Below are 18,214 nucleotides of genomic sequence, written 5' to 3' on the forward strand. Positions count from 1 at the left end.
GTAGGCAATATTAATATTTAGCTTCTAAATCTTAAATAAATAAATAACAATCTTATGCTAACTATACATATGTACATTTACATTATTTGGTGGTATTTTATCATACCTTCCATTACTATTGGACTTTGGCAAGTAATCAGGTGGTCTCAGATGGCCGAAAGAAATCATTAACAGAGTAAAGTACATCCGTAATCAGCTTTGCCTTTAGTTTGTTTTCGAACGATCTACTACTATTTGTATTTTTAATTTCGTCCGGTATTGCATTATATACCTTTGGACCAATTGAGTGCAGTAGCTTTTTCGACTTTGCCAGTCTAGTCGGGGGTGGTCGTAATTTATGTCGCTGCCTTGTGTTACAATTGTGGACGTCGCCGTATGTCGTGAATTGGTCTAAATGCGTTCTTACATATTTTGCGATTTCCAGGATATACAGACTTGGTAGTGTTAGTATCTTGTACTCCTGGAACAAGTTTCTTGCGTCACTATCCCACGGGACTCCCGCCACGACTCGCATCGTTCGTCTTTGTAACCTGAACGCTCTTTCTCGCTCTGCAGCATTACCCCATAGGTCGACACCGTAAGCGAGAAGTGAGTGAAAGTACCCGTAGTAGGCTTTTTTCACATTGTCTGTATTAAGGCTAGGACGCAATCTACTTAGTGCGAAGCATGCAGATGAGAGCCGACCGCACAGGATGTCAATGTGTGAACTCCATGTAAGACCGGAATCTATTATTAGACCGAGGTATTTCACCTCATCCACCTGAGGAACCGGCTGCCCATTACAGACAATGTTCAGATTGTGATCCTGCCTGCCACGAAGCCCAAATCGGATGATATTTGTTTTTTCGACATTTAATGTCATTCCATTGGCCGTGAACCATGGGAGTAGGTATGTTACAGATTCCTTTGAAAATATGTCGGTCAGTTCCTAATATTGTTTCTGGGCAAACAATATTCAATAAATTAAGGATGTTTATTCTGCTTCCTTGTTCTTCCGTTTATTCAGGCATCCGTAAAGAGAACAATATTTTTAGGGTTCCGTACCTCAAAAGGAAAAAACGGAACCCTTATAGGATCACTCGTGCGTCTGTCTGTTGTCTGTCTGTATATATGTCTGTCCGTCTGTCACAGCCTATTTTCTCCGAAACTACTGGACCAATTAAGTTGAAATTTGGTACACATATGTAAGTTTGTGACCCAAAGATGGACATGTAACGTAAACATATTAATTTTAAACACGGGGGCCATTTTTTTTTTATAATTTTAAAATAAATAGTTTAGAAGTTATTCAAGAAAATAGGCAAAAAATGACCATCCCCCCCCCCCCACCCCTTTATCTTCGAAACTACTGGGTCAAAAATTTTGAAAAAAATACACAAAAAAGATCTTTACCTATAGATCACCGGAAAACCTATTAGAAATGTGCAGTCAAGCGTGAGTCGGACTTAATTACTTAGTTTTTGATCCGACTTCTACGGGTTTTTTAAAGACATTTCACATAAAAAATACATTGTTTAAATTGTGTAATGTACGGAACCCTTGGAACGCGAGCCGGACTCGCACTTGGCCGGTTTTTTTATACGGATTAGATCGAGATTTAGGTTTCGAAGCCATTGTGTATTTTCAATTTTGCGCGAGCGCCACGTAACACGACTATCGTGCGAGCCGAGCGGCAGCGGCAGCCCACTGCCATACGCCTGCCCGGGAGGCGCGCCGGCCAAAAGTATACCTAAACTGCGTAGTGACACCCCCCTGGTTATAATATCCGCTAACCAAACTGACGACCGAGATCATATTACCATCTCTTTCACTCCTGCTACGACTATGCAAGTGTGAATGAGAAGTTTTACGACCCCAGTCTTCAGCTTGGTTTGCGAATAGTATAACAATGTGAAGTGCACGATGGTATTTTAGCAGGTAAACACCGAAGTCCATCTCGGTAGCGAAGAAAAAAATAAATTTGATGGCCTTTGGTGTTGGCAACATTCGGGCAAGGGCGTTCATAGGTAAGAGGCCAGTTGTTTTATTAATTAAGAATGTATTCTATGTGCCTGATTTAAAGGACAATTTATTGTCAGTTTCAAAGATTGAAGATAATGGTTATAAAATTGAATTTAATACAGGAAAAGTCAGAATCTACAAACACAATTGTTTGACCATGATAGGCAATCGTGTAGGGTCATTATATACCATAAGAATGGAAACTCTAATTGAAAAAGAATGTAATTATAGTAATAACTGTGACAAAAATGTGAGACAGCTGTGGCATCGACGATATGCTCACCTAGGTATACAAAATTTGACCTTATTATCATCACAACAAATGGTTAATGGTATGGATGACTTAACTTAATTTAAAAATAATATTTCTGTTTGTGAGCCATGCTTGTTAGGTAAGATGACAAGACAACCTTTTAACAGACCTGGACGTAGAGCAACTAGACCACTTGAATTAGTACACGCTGACGTCTGCGGACCAATTACCCCAATGACTGAAGAAGGATATAAATATTTTGTGACGTTTATTGACGACTATACTCATTTTGTATGGGTATACTTACTTTCCAATAAGAGTGAAGTTTTTGACAAATTTAAACAGTACTATTTCTATGTGACCAACCATTTTAATGCTAACATATTGAAGTTAAGATCAGATAACGGGGGAGAGTATATTTCTAAAGAATTTCAGAACTTTTGTTATAGTAAAGGGATACAGATGCAGTATACAGTTCCGTATAATCCGGAAATGAATGGAGTATCCGAACGTATGAACCGCACCTTATTAGAGAAGGCTTAGACTGTTTTAATTGATACACAGCTTAAAAAGGAGTTTTGGGGACATGCAGTATTATTTTCAGCATATGTGTCAAATAGGAGCCCGACTGATGGAAAAAGGCAAACACCATCAGAGCTATGGAAAGGTAAGAAACCAAATGTCTCAAATATGCGAGTGTTTGGATCCACAGCATATAATCATGTACCCAAAGAGTTGACACAGAAACTGGACAACTCTGGTAAAAAACTGATTTTCATCGGATATTATACAACAGGATATAAACTTTATGACCCTGACACACAGAAAAATATATTGGCACGGAATGTGATCTTTGATGAGACAAAACCAGAAAAACCAGATTGTGACAAATATACAAAGTATGTACTGGACAAGATTGACAAGACAGAAGAGACAGAAAAGGATATGAGTAAAGATGAACAAGAAATTGAAAACCGAAGAGGAAAATGTACTAACAAATTATGAGGAACGGAAAATAGAGAAGATAAAGAATGAAGAAAATGAAGAGGGTAAAAATAAAGATGACAGAAACCAGATGAAGACTGTAACAGAGAAGACAGAAAGGTTTTGCAGATGCAAATTTTGCACGTGATAGTGACAGAAAATCCACAAGTGGATATTTGTTTCAATTGTTTGGTAATACTGTGACATGGAAGTCAAAGAAGCAGAGTACAGTCGCTTTGAGTACTACGGAGGTCGAACTAGTTGCCTTATGTGAAGCATCTGTAGAAGCTTGCTGGCTAATTAAGTTGATGTCAGATTTTAAAATTCATGTTAATAATGTTGTTATTTTAGAAGATAATCAGAGTACTATAAAAGTTGTTCAAAATCCTGATCAGAAACGCTTGAAACATGTTGATGTAAAGTGTAATTTTATAAAGGAAAAGGTTGAAGGCTTAATTACCATTGAATATGTAACTACTACAGATCAGATAGCTGATATACTAACTAAGCTTTTATCAGGTGAAAAATTTATAAAAATGTGCAATTTACTTAATTTATTCAAATGTTAAAATGATGTACAAACATTGAGAGAGTGTTGAAGTACAATGTCTGTACATCCCCTTAAGTATAGCTTTTTAATTGTCTTTGATTCGCTCTAGTTTACTCTATGGCCGTTGCGATGGTTCATAAGCTGTGTGAAATAGATTTGGTAAAAATATAAAATGTAAAACTGTATTGTGAAAGAAGATAGAAATAAAACTAAGATGATAACGAAGATGGTATTTTATTCGATGAATAATCAACATTATTGCGATTTCTATAAGAGGAAAGAGAAAATAGTGCCCATGCTTTGTCCTTATTACCGACCGGGTTTTTTTTTCATGGTCAGGTTATGGCAGCATAGGTAGGAGGAGATGGCGAAATACCGAAATATATAAGAGTGAAAGAGAAAAAGGATTATGCTGCCATACACCTGTCAATACATGAATATGTCTTTCTCTTACCCCTGGTCGCTCGGTTTCATGTCTATAACTACTATACTATGTCTATGTTCATTAGAATGTCAAAATCGATTTAGTAATGACATTCAAATTTCGAACATCTTTGATTTGACGTACAGTTTAACTTTTATACTTAGTTTGTAAGTAAAATAATTTTTAAGAAAAAAAAACCGACTTCAATGGGGGATGCCGCTGAAAGTTTACTTATTGTTGATGATGCACTCTTAGATTACAGACAATGAAATGAAAAAGACAGCATATTTTGCCTAATTATCCTAATCCATCTTTTGCCTAATTTTGCCTAATTATTATAATATTGCCTAATAATGTAGAAAAGGAGGTAAAACCAGGAGGGAGGTAAAAGGAGGGTCATTAGCCTAGACGGGAGTCCCACATAACCACACGGGTCACCCCCCGCACCCGGGTGGTATGCGGAATGCATTTTTCCCTCCTGAAAAAAAAAAGGTAAAACCACCCACTTTTCTAGTAGCATTCGCATTTCGTTTTTGTAAGGGTCGCAGTTCTAACCTAACCTAACCTAACCTACTTTTCTGATAGCATTTCGTTTCTGTAAGGGTCACAGTTCTAACCTAACCTAACCCACTTTTCTAGTAGCATTTCCGGGTCCGGGTCTGGGTCCGGATCCGAGTCCGGGTCCGTGTCCGGGTCCGGGTCCAAGTTTGGGTCAGAGTTCGGTCCGGGTCCGGATCCGAGTTGGGGTCCATGTCCAGACCCGGGTCCGGGTCCGAGTCTGGGTCCAAGTTTGGGTCTGGGTCCATACGGAAGAGAACAAATTGCCAAACGTGAACTATGTGTCATTGAAGAGTTCCATTCTGATCATCATCAGCAGTTCCACTTCATCAAATGTCACTTTTTTAATTGTAAATTCTGGATTTGTTGATGAAAATACAAAAATCACAATATTATTATTATTATTTGTATCTCATATAAACTCACGGGTATATACATCCCGGTCATTTGATAGGCGTGCGTGGGGATATAGATCCAACACGTAGAGGCCCTTTGGAGAAGTTTGCTGTTATGTACTACACCTGCTAGAACCCATTCACGGGTACAAATAGATACCCGTAAATCGGTTCCAACAGGCGTAGGGGCTATTATTAACACAGTGGAAAAGAGTGCCGGTTATGGTGTTGAAGTTTGGCTGGTCAAAAGATTGGGCTATTGCTGAGAGGTCCGGACACCTGCCATAACAATGTTGTACACGTTATCGAGGCAGGCGGTGACTCGCCGCTGACTAGATGGGCCCCTGAAACTGCCGTCGTGAAGACGACCAGGAGCAACACCGGTGTGAGCGGCTCAGGGGTGTCGAGAGGTGTGCGCCGCTTTTTACCCAGTGGCTGTTAGCAGCCACTGTGCCAACTCGCGTCTTATGCATCTTTCACTTCCACCCCTGGAGCATATAGCTCTAGCGACTCCTCTCTGGACAGCCAATGAAGGCAAGCCAGAGCTGAGAGTCCTGCGGGTCCCCTTGGGGTCCACTCCGACCGACGAAGACACGCCGGAGACGGAGACCCTGACCGACTCTCGGGAGCACTCGGGTCCGTGGGGTCGTTACTCCCCAACAGCTCGCCACAAGCTGCCCTGCGGGCTTATTATTATTATTTGTAATGCAGGCAGGCAGTTTAAACAACTGATAATGCCTGTATCCAGAGTCATAAACCAAGTTCTCAGTGTTGAGTAGAATTTGCTTTGTGCTTATCTAATTTATTCTTAAACTCATTGACACTTTGGGCCGCTACTACATCCCCTGGGAGTTTGTTCCAAGCGTTGACCACTCTGTTGCTAAAGAAGTGTCTATGAGGATTATTGTAGGACCTGTGAGACACCAGCTTATACTGATGACCTCTCAGACGGTTGTTACTATTGCGTTCTAGCATCTTATGGAAATCTTTAAGGTCGTAGTGTTGGGTTAGTATTTTGTATGTCTCAATCAGATCTCCGCGTTCTCTGCGCTCCTTCAAGGTTGTGAGCTTTAAGAATTGTAGTCTTTCTTCATAGGACATGTTTTTGAGTTTCTTCGGTATCTTGGTGAAACTACGTTGAACTTTCTCCTACATCTCAATATCCTTGATAAAATAAGGGATCCATACTTGAAATGCGTACTCCAATATAGGCCTAACATAGGTTTTGTGAATTTTGAGCATCATATCCGGCGTCAGATTCCCAAAAGCTTTTCTTATGAGGTGGCTCTTTGCTTTCTTCACGATTGCAGTTATATGTTCTTCCCATTTCAAGTCCTCAGTGATTTTGACACCCAGATCGATTTGTACCTTGACAGCTTTTAAGGGAGTGTTGTCCATATTATATGTGTAATGAGGGTTGTTTTTACCTATGTGCAGAACAGTACATTTTGTAGAATTCAGATTTATGAGCCATTATTTAGACCAGTTCCATACTTTGTTCAGGTCGTCTTGTAGCAAGTCATAGTCAAGCAATGGGTTGGCAAATAATTTAGTGTCATCTGCAAAGGTACTGATATTGCAGTTTAAGCAGTGAGGCAAGTCAAAAGTATATATTATGTACAGAACAGGGCCCAGAACTGACCCCTGTGGAACTCCGCTGTGTATGTCTCGTTGCATTGACATTGATTCACCCACTCTCACTTTGAGTGTTCTATGACGCAAAAACGCCTCGATCCATTTTAATAGCTTTCCTCTAATGCCCAGGTGTTCCAGTTTGAAAATAAGCCTTGTTATGGGAACCTTGTCGAAAGCTTTTTCATAATATGTATGCCTTTCACATTTGAGGAGTTCCCTCGGTTCCTTATGGGTCTCATCATCAGAACTCGAGCTTGACAAAAATATGTCTTAAATATTTAAGTTGCTTAAGAAACATAAAGAAGAGGACAAATCGCCAAACGTAAACTATGCGTCATTAAAGAGTTCCATTCTGATCATCATCAGCAGTTCCACTTCATCAAATGTCACTTTTTAAAATGGAAATGCTGGATTTGTTGATAAAAATACAAAAATCACTATATGTATGCCTTACACATTTGAGGAGTTCCCTCGATTCCTCGTGGATCCCATCATCAGAACTCGAGCTTGACAAAAATGTTTCTTGTAAACCTAACTTGCTTAACAAACATAACGAAGAGGACAAATCGCCAAACGTGAACTATGCGTCATTGAAGAGTTCCGTTCTGATCATCAGCAGCAGTCCCACTTCACCAAATGTCACTTTTTTAAATGTAAGTGCTTGATTTGTTGATGAAAATACTAAAATCACTATATGTATGCCTTTAACATTCGAGGAGTTCCCTCGATTCCTCATGGATCCCATCATCAGAACTGCGTTTTGGCAGAAACGGGACCAATCTGTATGTATATACTTACAATCAAAAAAAGAATTTTCATAATCGGTCCAGAAATGACGGAGTTATGGAGTAACAAACATAAAAATTTTTTTAAAAAAAAACAACCGAATTGATAACCTCCGCCTTTAGAAATCTTGAAGTCGGTTAAAAAATATTTTTTCTCAAAAATGGACGGAAAAGTCGACGTTGCCGGTTAAAAAGTAGGTCGCGAAGTGCGTAGTTTATGGTCAGTCAAAAAATTAAAAAGTTAAAAACATTGCAGTCTCGATTTCGGGACTGCAATGTTGCATACAAATTCCATTATTTGTCGAGTTCCAAACTTTTTAAAAGTTGAAGTGGCCATATCAAATGAAGGCATAGGTCCATTAAACAGCCAAACAGATGATCAGCTCTTATTATTATAATGTTGGTACCGCGACTATTTAGGTGTCTTAAATAAGTTGGCGTATTATAAAAAAATAAAACGGCGGCAAAGCAAATCTTTTTACTTTTTTCTGTGAAAATATATACATAAGAATGTTGCTTCTGTAAAATATTTCTATTATATTTGCATTTATTGCGCCATTTTTGAGAAAAGCACTATATATGACTCGGCTGGAAGGCTACTTGCTGGCTTCGGATTCAATTAAACGGACTCCCAAGGTCGTCCGTTTAAAACGAATCCTCAGCCAGCAAGTAGCTACTTCCGAACCTCGACAATAATGTACTATTTCTACTCGACTGCAATGGTTGAATTAAGATTTCGTATACCAAACTATAATTGCGTACTTTTCATGTATGGGCTCCCAACTCAACTATAAAAATAAAACGAAATATTCATAAGCAAACGCTGTAGTCAACTATAATGAATTTGACCAATCACGTGGCGCCGCTGTAAAATGGAAAAGATACCAACGCGCGACTATTTCATGAGTAATATTCATATATTATGCACGCTTTGATGTCTTGTGTACTACTGAGATACTTACCAATTTTTTAAAAATTGTTTAGGTTTTATAGTAGAAAAAGTATTAATTTAGATGACTCGTATAAAAATTATTCTAAATATACAATAGTGATAATACTTAATCAAGCTTTTCAATCTCGTACCTTCATTAGGCCACTCAACAAGCTTCGTGGCCTAAACACGGTACGTGACTGAAAAGCTCTCTATTATATCACGATTGTATAAATTACTATTTCGACCTGGTATGCCGAGGGTAAACGTTAACGACCAATATACGTGCATTAGGTATATTAGCTTTAGGTAATTCGTTCAATAGGTAAATCGAGTTTATGGGTATCGTCTATTAGGTATATCGACTTTCGGTATTACGTGGATTAGGTATATCGACTTTAGGTGCTTGGTTCGTTAGGTATAACCGCTGTAGGTAATTCGTGCATTCGGTATATCAGCTTTAGGTGTTTCGAGCAATAGGTATATCAGCTTTAGGTAATTTGTGCATTAGGTATATCAACATTAGGTATTTCGTGTATTAGGTAAATCGGCTTTAGGTATTTCAAGCATTAGGTGTGTCAATTTTAGGTAAATCGACTATAGGTAATCAGAGCTTAGGTAAAACAATATTAGGTGAAACGTACATTAGGTATTTCGTTCATTAGGTGTTATGAGCTTAGGTTAATTTACCATTAGGTATTTAAAAAAATAGATGAATCGAGCATAGGGGATTCGATATTAGGTAAATCAATTTTCGGGATTCTGATATGTAACCTATTACGGGTTTGCGATTTTCGCATTCTTCATAAACCAAACCAAACTAGACAAACTTTTAGACCCGAGGGCCACTGCCAGGCCCTCTGCTCTAGCGGGGAAAAGGTCAGGACTCACGGGCCATAAAAGTAGTTTGAAGACTAATGTTTTTAATCTCGATTCCCAAATTTAGTGCGCCTCGAAGCGATCTCTGCTTGCCACGCATAGTAGTCAAGTCTAGATATCCTGACTAATATCCTAGCCTTATCTTACAACACTGGTTTATCTCTATAGCAGTAGGCATCGGCACTCACCTCATGGTCTTGGAAGGAGTTAGGACAGTAGAGATCCCTCGCGCGCGCCGCGTGCCTCGTGTCGTACACGCGGACGAAGCGGTCTCGGCCTGCCACGCATAGCAGGCGGGGCTCCAGTGGGTGTCCTGACACGCTGTACAGAGGGATCGACGAGCCGGATTCCTTCACGTGGAACAGTCTACAAAAATAACAATGCTTCAGTACTTAATCATTATACATATAAGAATAAACTACTGGAATTCATATTTATCATCATAATGTAGGTAGATATCTTCCATTGTCCGCCATTGAGCTCGATTCGCGACTTCAGCCGTTTAGGGCAGGTATGCACTTTGTTGCAACTGCGGCGGCTCTCCCCAATTTAGTTGGCGGTTAAGTGCGTGCGACGTTAAAACTGAACTGGCCCGCTCTGCTGCTTGCCATCGCAAATGCAACCTCGACGGCGTATGGGGGCCTTTAATGTGAATCGTATGCAAGTGCACATTTGATTTCCAGAATGGGGTCGTGTGTCACAGTCACAGCTAGATACTTGTTGGCCTGCTCGGCGCTTTTACGTGCAGCTCAGGTGTGTGGGGCTAGAGAGACCGCTACATACTTGTTGGCCTGCTCGGCGCTCACGTCGCACTGCAACACGACGCCGTCTTCGCCGCCCGACACGACGAGGTGCGGCGCATGCGCGTTCACGTGCAGCTCAGTTGAGTGAAGCTAGAGAGAGACCGCTACATACTTGTTGGCCTGCTCGGCGCGCACGTCGCACTGCAGCACGACGCCGTCCTCGCCGCCCGACACGACGAGGTGCGGCGCATGCGCGCTGACATGCAGCTTGTGCGCGGCGCGCGAGTGCGACGCGAGCCGCCGCCGCGACACCGTGGCGCCACCGCTCGGCGGGCATTGGAGAAGACGGACCTACGAGGAACAAATTTGTCTCGAAATAGTACATTTTCTCAAACATGCTATGTAATATTGATATTACGTTCTTTATATTAGGCTGGGAAGTATCACGTTTCAGGCGCGGCTAGACGAGAGGTCTGTAATGAAATTTCATACAAAGTTGCAGGCCTAGGCCGGGAAGTGGCTTTTTTTTTAATTTCTATTTCACATATAATTGTGGCACAGCATCATGGCATTCAGCCATATTTTTTTTTAACCTGACGGGCTCTATGGCACTATGGCCATTCGAGCGGTAGGACTGTGTGGGGGATGGTAGCCTGGGGAAAATCCTGGACCCTTCCGCATCACACGAGACGGTTTTGCTACGCTGGAAGCTGGAATACTCCTAGTTTAAAAAAAAAACGATATTTGATTGATATATATAGTTGGTCAAGCAAATCTTGTTAGTAAATAAGAACAAAAAAAACTATACTCATCCTTTTCTTTTGGGTGTTAGTACTAGTGTAAGACAAAGATAGTATGATTCTCTCTGTCTATGTTTGTAATAAGACAGTCCTTTGACAAACTATATACCTATATTAAACGTTTGAGAAAAGCACTATACATACATCGGCGTGAAAACGGGTTGTCGGCCTCATAACTATCCGGCCTCACTACGTTCGGCCGTATATTCTATTCGGCCGGCAACCCCTTCCTTCCCGGCCTCTGTAGTAATGTACTATACTACAAAGGCTGGGAAGTAAGGGGTTGCCGGCCGAATGCATATATACAACAACCCCTTTTCACGCCGATGTATGTATAGTGCTTTTCTCAAACATGCAATGAAATAAATAAAGAAATCTCCATGAAATCAAATTTTTATTTCTAGAGAAACTAATAGTTAATAGTAAACTAGACACAAAATATAACTACCACCTACACCTATCTTTATCACACGTGTCGTATATTTTACACACGTAGTTTGGCAATTTATAACACAAATTTTCAAGATATGTTTATGTATCTTGATTTTTGCATCTGTCGTCTTAGCCACATAATTAAGTTCACATAGTTTTTTATGTTGATATTATGATTCACATACATCGTTGCCCTCAGCATGAAGTATAATTCCCACAGTGTTGACCATTTCATAGTTACATTCAGTTCTTTAAAATATGCCACAAACAAAAACTTTCTGATAAACTGTCAGCATTTTTCTTTAAAAAAAAAAACCGGCCAAGTGCCGCACGAAGGGTTCCGTACCAAAAAAAATTACGTATGGGAGCCATAGTTATAGGGTCCCGTTTTTACCCTTCGGCTACGGAACCCTAAAAAAACACAAAAAAGAAAAAAATCTTTATAGGGCTGTATCTCCTAAACCGTGCGCCGTAGCGCAACAAAAATAAAATTCCGGCCTTTTTCGTAAATAACTCGTAAACGGTAGCCCGTGGGTAGCCCATAGCAAAAAATAGTCTTAATACGTAAATAATCTGTATAAATTTTCCTACAAAATAGATATACAGGGTGTCCCAAAATAGTACGTCAAACTGACACTGGAGTTAGAACATCCTAAAAGGATCATCCGAACCAGCTTAACATGACCTCAGTAAAAGTTGCACGGTTTTCGAATCGCCAAGACGAGCAAAGCGAAGCGCCTACCTTTTCTGGAAGCGCTTCGTCGTTTTTTCGAACCCTCATAACTTGGGTTTGGATTATACCAGGTAAACAAAATTTTCGGAATATGATGTCATTAGTGGACTTATTAAGCATAACAATTTTCAATTACATAGTTTAGATTTTATTCATATCTAAGAAACCCCGATTTCGTCAATCACTTACTCACTCACTCACTGATGAGATGATCATCAAAACCTTTAGGGTACTTCCTGAAATCCTAGGAAGCTGAAATTTGGTATGTAAAATTCAAAAACTTGAAATTTTTAGCCCCTAAGAGGGTAAAAAGGGGGTTAGAATTTTGTATGGGAAATTAATAACTGCTGAACCGATTAAGTTGAAATTTGGTATGTAGATAGTTTTTGTTATGGGGAAGGATATAGAATAGTTTTCAACTCCAAAATCACCCCGTAATGGGGTGGAAAAGAGCGTTAAGGGGAAAAAGGGGGTTGAATTTTGTATGGTGAATCAGTAAAAAGCAGATTGTGTAAAAGATGCCTCCAGATACGTATTTCAGGATGTTCAATAGTAAATTACCCCTAACCCTTTAACCTTTTAAGGTGGTTCGACTAGGTTACCCAAAGCTTAAACCCCGCTAGATGGCGTCACTTTCGCAAATTTTCAGGTTTTATTTTTTTGTGGAATAGTGTTGGTATCTGTATACTTAAAAGTATGTTTAGCGCACTCTTTACATAAATATTGAACTATTATAATAAACATTGAATACTTCATTAGTGCAAAAAACACTTTTAAAGTCGACAGAGTGTTTCTGTCATGCTATTTCCTACTATTACTCACACATGCAAACAGTGTTTCCGTGATGCTTGTAGTAGACAATTTCATGCGGTGTAAGTATGCTGCAATGGCGTTGCGGTATGTTCGTGGAAATACGTGCAAGAGGATTCGGGTTCGAGACTGGTACGTCAGGGGTACTTTTTTTTGTCCTTTTTGTGTTATGTTTCTTATACCTTTTAGTCTTCGAATTCTTGTCCGATTCCGATATAACCGAAATATATTTCAGTGATATCGGAAACGGCTCTAACGATTTCGATGAAATTTGCTGTAAGGGGTTCGATCTAGCTAGGTCTTATCTCTGGGAAAACAAGCATTTTTTAGTTTTTACTTATGTTTTCTTTTTCTCCCAGATATTTAGTATTATTAATAAATTAGTTTATAACGTTTTATAAAAATATGTGACGTTTTGAACTAAAAGGTACCACATTGTCGGTTGTCGATTAGGTTGATTTCATTTTGAAGCTTTATGGAAATATGACAACAATAAGTAGGTACCCGTTTGGTTGAAAACGCCACATATATTGAAAACCTGACTTTCACAAATCTCACCTTTTTGAGTTCTTCCAACTCAGAAAGGATGGAGAATACTGACGATTCTTAGTAGCACTAGCCCAAGGAAGTCCAGGTTTGTAAGTGTCAGGTATCAGTTTTTTTTTAAAGCGCTAAATATAGTTCTACAAGTAAGGCAATCCCTTACTGCCCAGCCTCTATAGTATTTTTCAAACTGGAAGGGTACGATGATAGATTTCATCTCTATACAATTTATAACCTAATAATGCCAAATGTTGCAAAATTATATTGAATTGAGATCTATTATCGTACCCTTGCAGTTTGAAATAGTTATTTACGATACAAGTGCGGAAAAGAGAAAATTCGAAAAGAGTGGCGACAGATTAAAACACGACCGCAGAGAGTGTTTTAAATCGACACGAGTTGCGAATTACCTATTCGCACGTATATCGTACAACGTTTTACAGTACATATGGCCCTTTAAACTTTCGACATATGCATGAAAAGTGCTCTTTACGCACTAGGGCGAGAAAGTTGCACCATATGTACTGTAAAATACTTTTTAGTACATATGGTGCTACATATACGTTACCGCCCTAGTGCGGTAATTAGTACAATACGTGCATATGTCGAAAATGTAAAGGGCCATAATTATGTACTGTAAAACGTTGTACAATACACGTGCGAAAAGGTAATTCGCAACTCGTGTCGATTAAAACACTTCCTTCGGTCGTGTTTCAATTTATCGCCACTCGTTGCCAATTTCCTACTTTTCGCACTTGTATCGTAATGTACTAATAATAAAGTAGTAATTGTAAAATAAAATAAAAACTTTTTTTATATATTTTTTTTTGGATTCAAGTAGGTACAGTGAGTAACAACATTGCATGGCCTTCTTCTTAATTATAACTATTATAGAAAACGGGATATTTATCATGTTTATTTATATTATTTATTTCTCGATATTTTGGCCGGTCTTGCAAGACCAGTCGTTGTGGAGATCCCTGGGGAGGCCTATGTCCAGCAGTAGATGTCTTGTTGGTGTAGATGGATTCACACAACAAATGAAATAACATTTTTTCATATTTGTTATCCGTAGTTGTCCCTGTACCTGAAAGAAAAATAATATCATGATAGCACAAATTCTCTAATGTTATAGGAAGAAAGATGATGCAACAATATGGATTCTAATAAAGTTATCATTTACTTACCTAGTAATAATTGTGTTTTTCATTCATAGACAAAATTCCATAATTTTCATCCCCAGGAAATGTTTTATTTTACTTTATTGCAGTGAGGATGTCCTGATTTTTTCTGGCTAATGAAGGAAAACATTTTATTTCCAAGAATGCCTCTTCATTTTGCACAATACCTAAAAAAACCTAGAGTTAGTGACACATTGACTATTCGGCAACCAAAACAGTAATAATTACATTATACAGGTATTGTTCACTGCTTATATCTACCATTACGGAAGAAGTGAGAATTATTTTCTAAAAAGATCGGCACGAGAAAATTACAACGTACAATGAAGGAATGAAACTGTACCTACCTTACAAAATTTCACCATCATGAATTCCGCTTCAATTGAGTCTGAATTTTCCTGGATTTTCGCGGACCAGAATACCGATGATTTTTGTAACTTGATTTAGACGTTGCTATCATTTTCAATTTATACAAACGAATTGATGTCACAATAAACATGACCCTGTGTCAGTGTCAACACTGTCAAATAAAAATGCACTAAACATGACGGCACTGCAAATCCTGCCAGGTCGGCCAGGCAACGTCGCCAACGTCATAGAGTGGCAACGCCGCACGCAACGTATTTGTACACGACATTTGTGACACACACATACGTAAAATTGATGAAAAAATTACGTTGATTTATGTATGATTTCTGTATGAAACAAAGTTTTTCTATTAATTTAGCGCAAACGAATATTCGAAAGTAGATAAATGAGCAAATATTTCTGTAGTAATAGTGTGTAGTGCCTTAATTAAAGCAGATTGAATTTTGTATGAAAATCGAACCACCTTAAACGTTTTACATAATAAACAAATACATCACTGTCATGTCAAGCGAGCGAATGTAAACTTTGGCACTAAATATAATGACCACCAAAAAATACTTTGGTACCCTAAATAAAGAAATCTCTTTCACCAAAAAAAAAACTAAATACCGAAAAAATAAGGTCTAAAATTACAAAAGTACCAATGTAGTACCAAGTACTGTTTAAATCACGACTGCACTTCAAATTGTACCAAAAAACATGAATGATGACCAAATATAATTAATGATTAGCAAATTAATGCGATATTTTCACTTAAATAAACCACTATGATTACCAAAAAATCATGCTCCGCATGCGGCATTAGAACACTCGTGTGATTCTATTATGAAACGAACGAACTCGAGTTTTAATGCCTTTCATTATGTAGCAGTCACATAAACTACTATTATGCAACCGTCGTTGTATAAGAAGGGTCAAAAAGGCGAACGGCGTGGATTACAATGTGAGCCGGAGCCGAAGGCGTACGCGAACATTGTACCTTTAAAGGTATACGCCGCGAGCACTTTTTGACCTACTTATACAACGTTGCATACAATACTATAGGTATTGAAATCGATGTCATTTTTGAAATGTTTCAAAAGCCATGATTTCCTTGATCCTCACAAATATACGTCCTTTTACGAAAAATTAAAAATCGAAACTATAATATATAATTATCTATACATATAATAAAGCGGAAGAGGGTCGAAAGTCTGTACATGGAAGATATTCGAAAAAAAATTGTTTGGGGATACTTAGAATCGATAACAGAACACATTCCAAGAGTTTTTAGAATTTTTGTCTGTTTATCTGTTTGTCTGTTTATTTGACCGCGCTACAAATGAAAACGGCTGAACGGATTTTGATGCAAACTTTACTAATCTGTCGAAAAAATCCACGGCCAGGTTATAGGCTATAAAAATTTGAGAAATTTTACCCCTAAGAGGGTTAAAAAGGGGATGAAAGTTTGTATGGAGTTCAAGATTTATTTTAAGCTAGCAATTTGAAACTTCGTAAGAAGATATATTATTGAAATACAAGAAAACTAATTTCAGCGTTTTTGAAAATTCATCCCCTAAGGAGGTGAAATAGAGGTTGAAAGTTTGTATGGAGTTCAATTTTTTTTGAGTGCGTTACTTGAAACTTTGTATAATGGGCATATTATTATAATAGAGGAAAAGTAATTTTAGCGTTTTCAAGAATTCGTCCCCTAACAGGGTTAAAAGGGGGTTGAAAGTTTGAATCCATTACAAATGCTTTGAAACTTCTTAGAAAGGTATGACAGACGATTACAAAAAACAAATTTTGACGTTTTTGGAAATTTAACCCCTCAGGGGGTTGAAAAGGGGATGAAAGTTTGTCTTGGGGTGCAAATTTTATTTTAAGCCAGGAACTTAAAACTTTGCAAAACGTTAATTATATTAAAAAGCAAGAAAAAAAATTTCAGCGTTTTTAAAAATTCATCCCCCATGGTGGTGAAAAAGGGGTTAAAAACTTTATCTTGATAATTATATCATTTTAGCTACTAGGCCAAGTTAGGTACCGTTTTTGTATAAATCGGGTATGCCGAATTTATTTATGATATCAAAATGACACCATTCCCGAGTGAAAACACAAAAAATATGAAAAAAACTTTTTTTAATTTCTCTTTACGCTTAAACCGCTAAACCGATTTAGATAAAATGTGGTATAGAGATAGTTTGAGTCCCTTGGAAGAACATAGGGTACTTTTTATCCAAAAAATGGAGACTGCGTTTGCATGGAGAAGCGGCCGTGCCCTTTCCTCTTAATAATGGTCACGAAGGTGGATACTTTAAAAAAAAAACATTTTTCAGTAAATGTCAAACGATTTGGGACTTATACGCGTTACCATGCCTTCCCGACAAAATCGAATCTTTCGCGAAAGTCTCGCAATGCATTGCGGCCATAAGGGGCACGGTCTCAGGAGTCTGAGAAAAAGCACGGTGAGAGACTCAGTGGCGCTCTAGCCAGGCAGGTCGCTTCGCTTTCGGCTGAAACGGCAAGCCAGCGCGAGTCTCGATTGTGATCCCAAATACATCGTACGCAATACATATGTAGGCGCAGATCCTGACGGAGTGTGGCGCCGGAGAAGCCGTGTTCATCCTGCGTATCCCCCTCATTCCGAGCAACATCCCGTTCCGCTTCAAGCGCCTACAGGTCCCCGTGAGCGTCTGCTTCGCTATGACCATCAACAAGTCGTAGGGGCAGACGCTACGCAGTTGCAATTCCCACTCCGAAAACAAAAAAAAAGGGGCAGATGCTGCCCGCCGCCGGCGTCATGTTTAGACTGATTTGACTGGAGGACCGATTTGGATGACATGATTTTGATGGGAACACCCAAATATTCCGAAATACGTTTTTCCGATTTTTATAACCACGACTTTCATAATCCCGATTATTTATAAGTCCGAAATATCAAAATTACGATTTTTAAAAACACGATGGAATAAAATCACGAATGTGCTATTTCCGAAAATTTTAAATCCGATTGTCACTTGACAGAAAGCTTGAAGTTCCGGTTTTACACTTTTTCGAAAATATTTTTTTTCCGAATTCCTAAATTCCGAAAAATCATTGTCCGATCGGAAATAAAATAATTCGGTATTCAGAAATTCGGTTTTTTACAAGATCGGAAAAATGAAGTCCGTGATATTCAAATGAAGACTCACGTTTTAGTAATTATTACGGGTACCTGTCGTGCCGCGTC

The 18,214-nt window shown here is 38.7% G+C and overlaps 1 protein-coding gene across 1 annotated transcript in view; it reads right to left on the reverse strand.

The window, feature by feature from the left end:
- LOC134745914 (DDB1- and CUL4-associated factor 8) overlaps positions 1-18,214 on the reverse strand; it is a 77,962-nt gene that overhangs the window by 13,673 nt on the left and 46,075 nt on the right. The window contains exons 8-9 of the mRNA XM_063680028.1: positions 10,311-10,489; positions 9,584-9,761 (exon numbers count right to left, since the gene is read on the reverse strand). Of these exons, the coding sequence (XP_063536098.1) occupies positions 9,584-9,761; positions 10,311-10,489 (357 nt within the window). The remainder of the gene's footprint in view (positions 1-9,583; positions 9,762-10,310; positions 10,490-18,214) is intronic.

This window comes from Cydia strobilella, chromosome 1 (assembly GCF_947568885.1).
Source record: "Cydia strobilella chromosome 1, ilCydStro3.1, whole genome shotgun sequence".
NCBI lineage: Eukaryota > Metazoa > Arthropoda > Insecta > Lepidoptera > Tortricidae > Cydia > Cydia strobilella.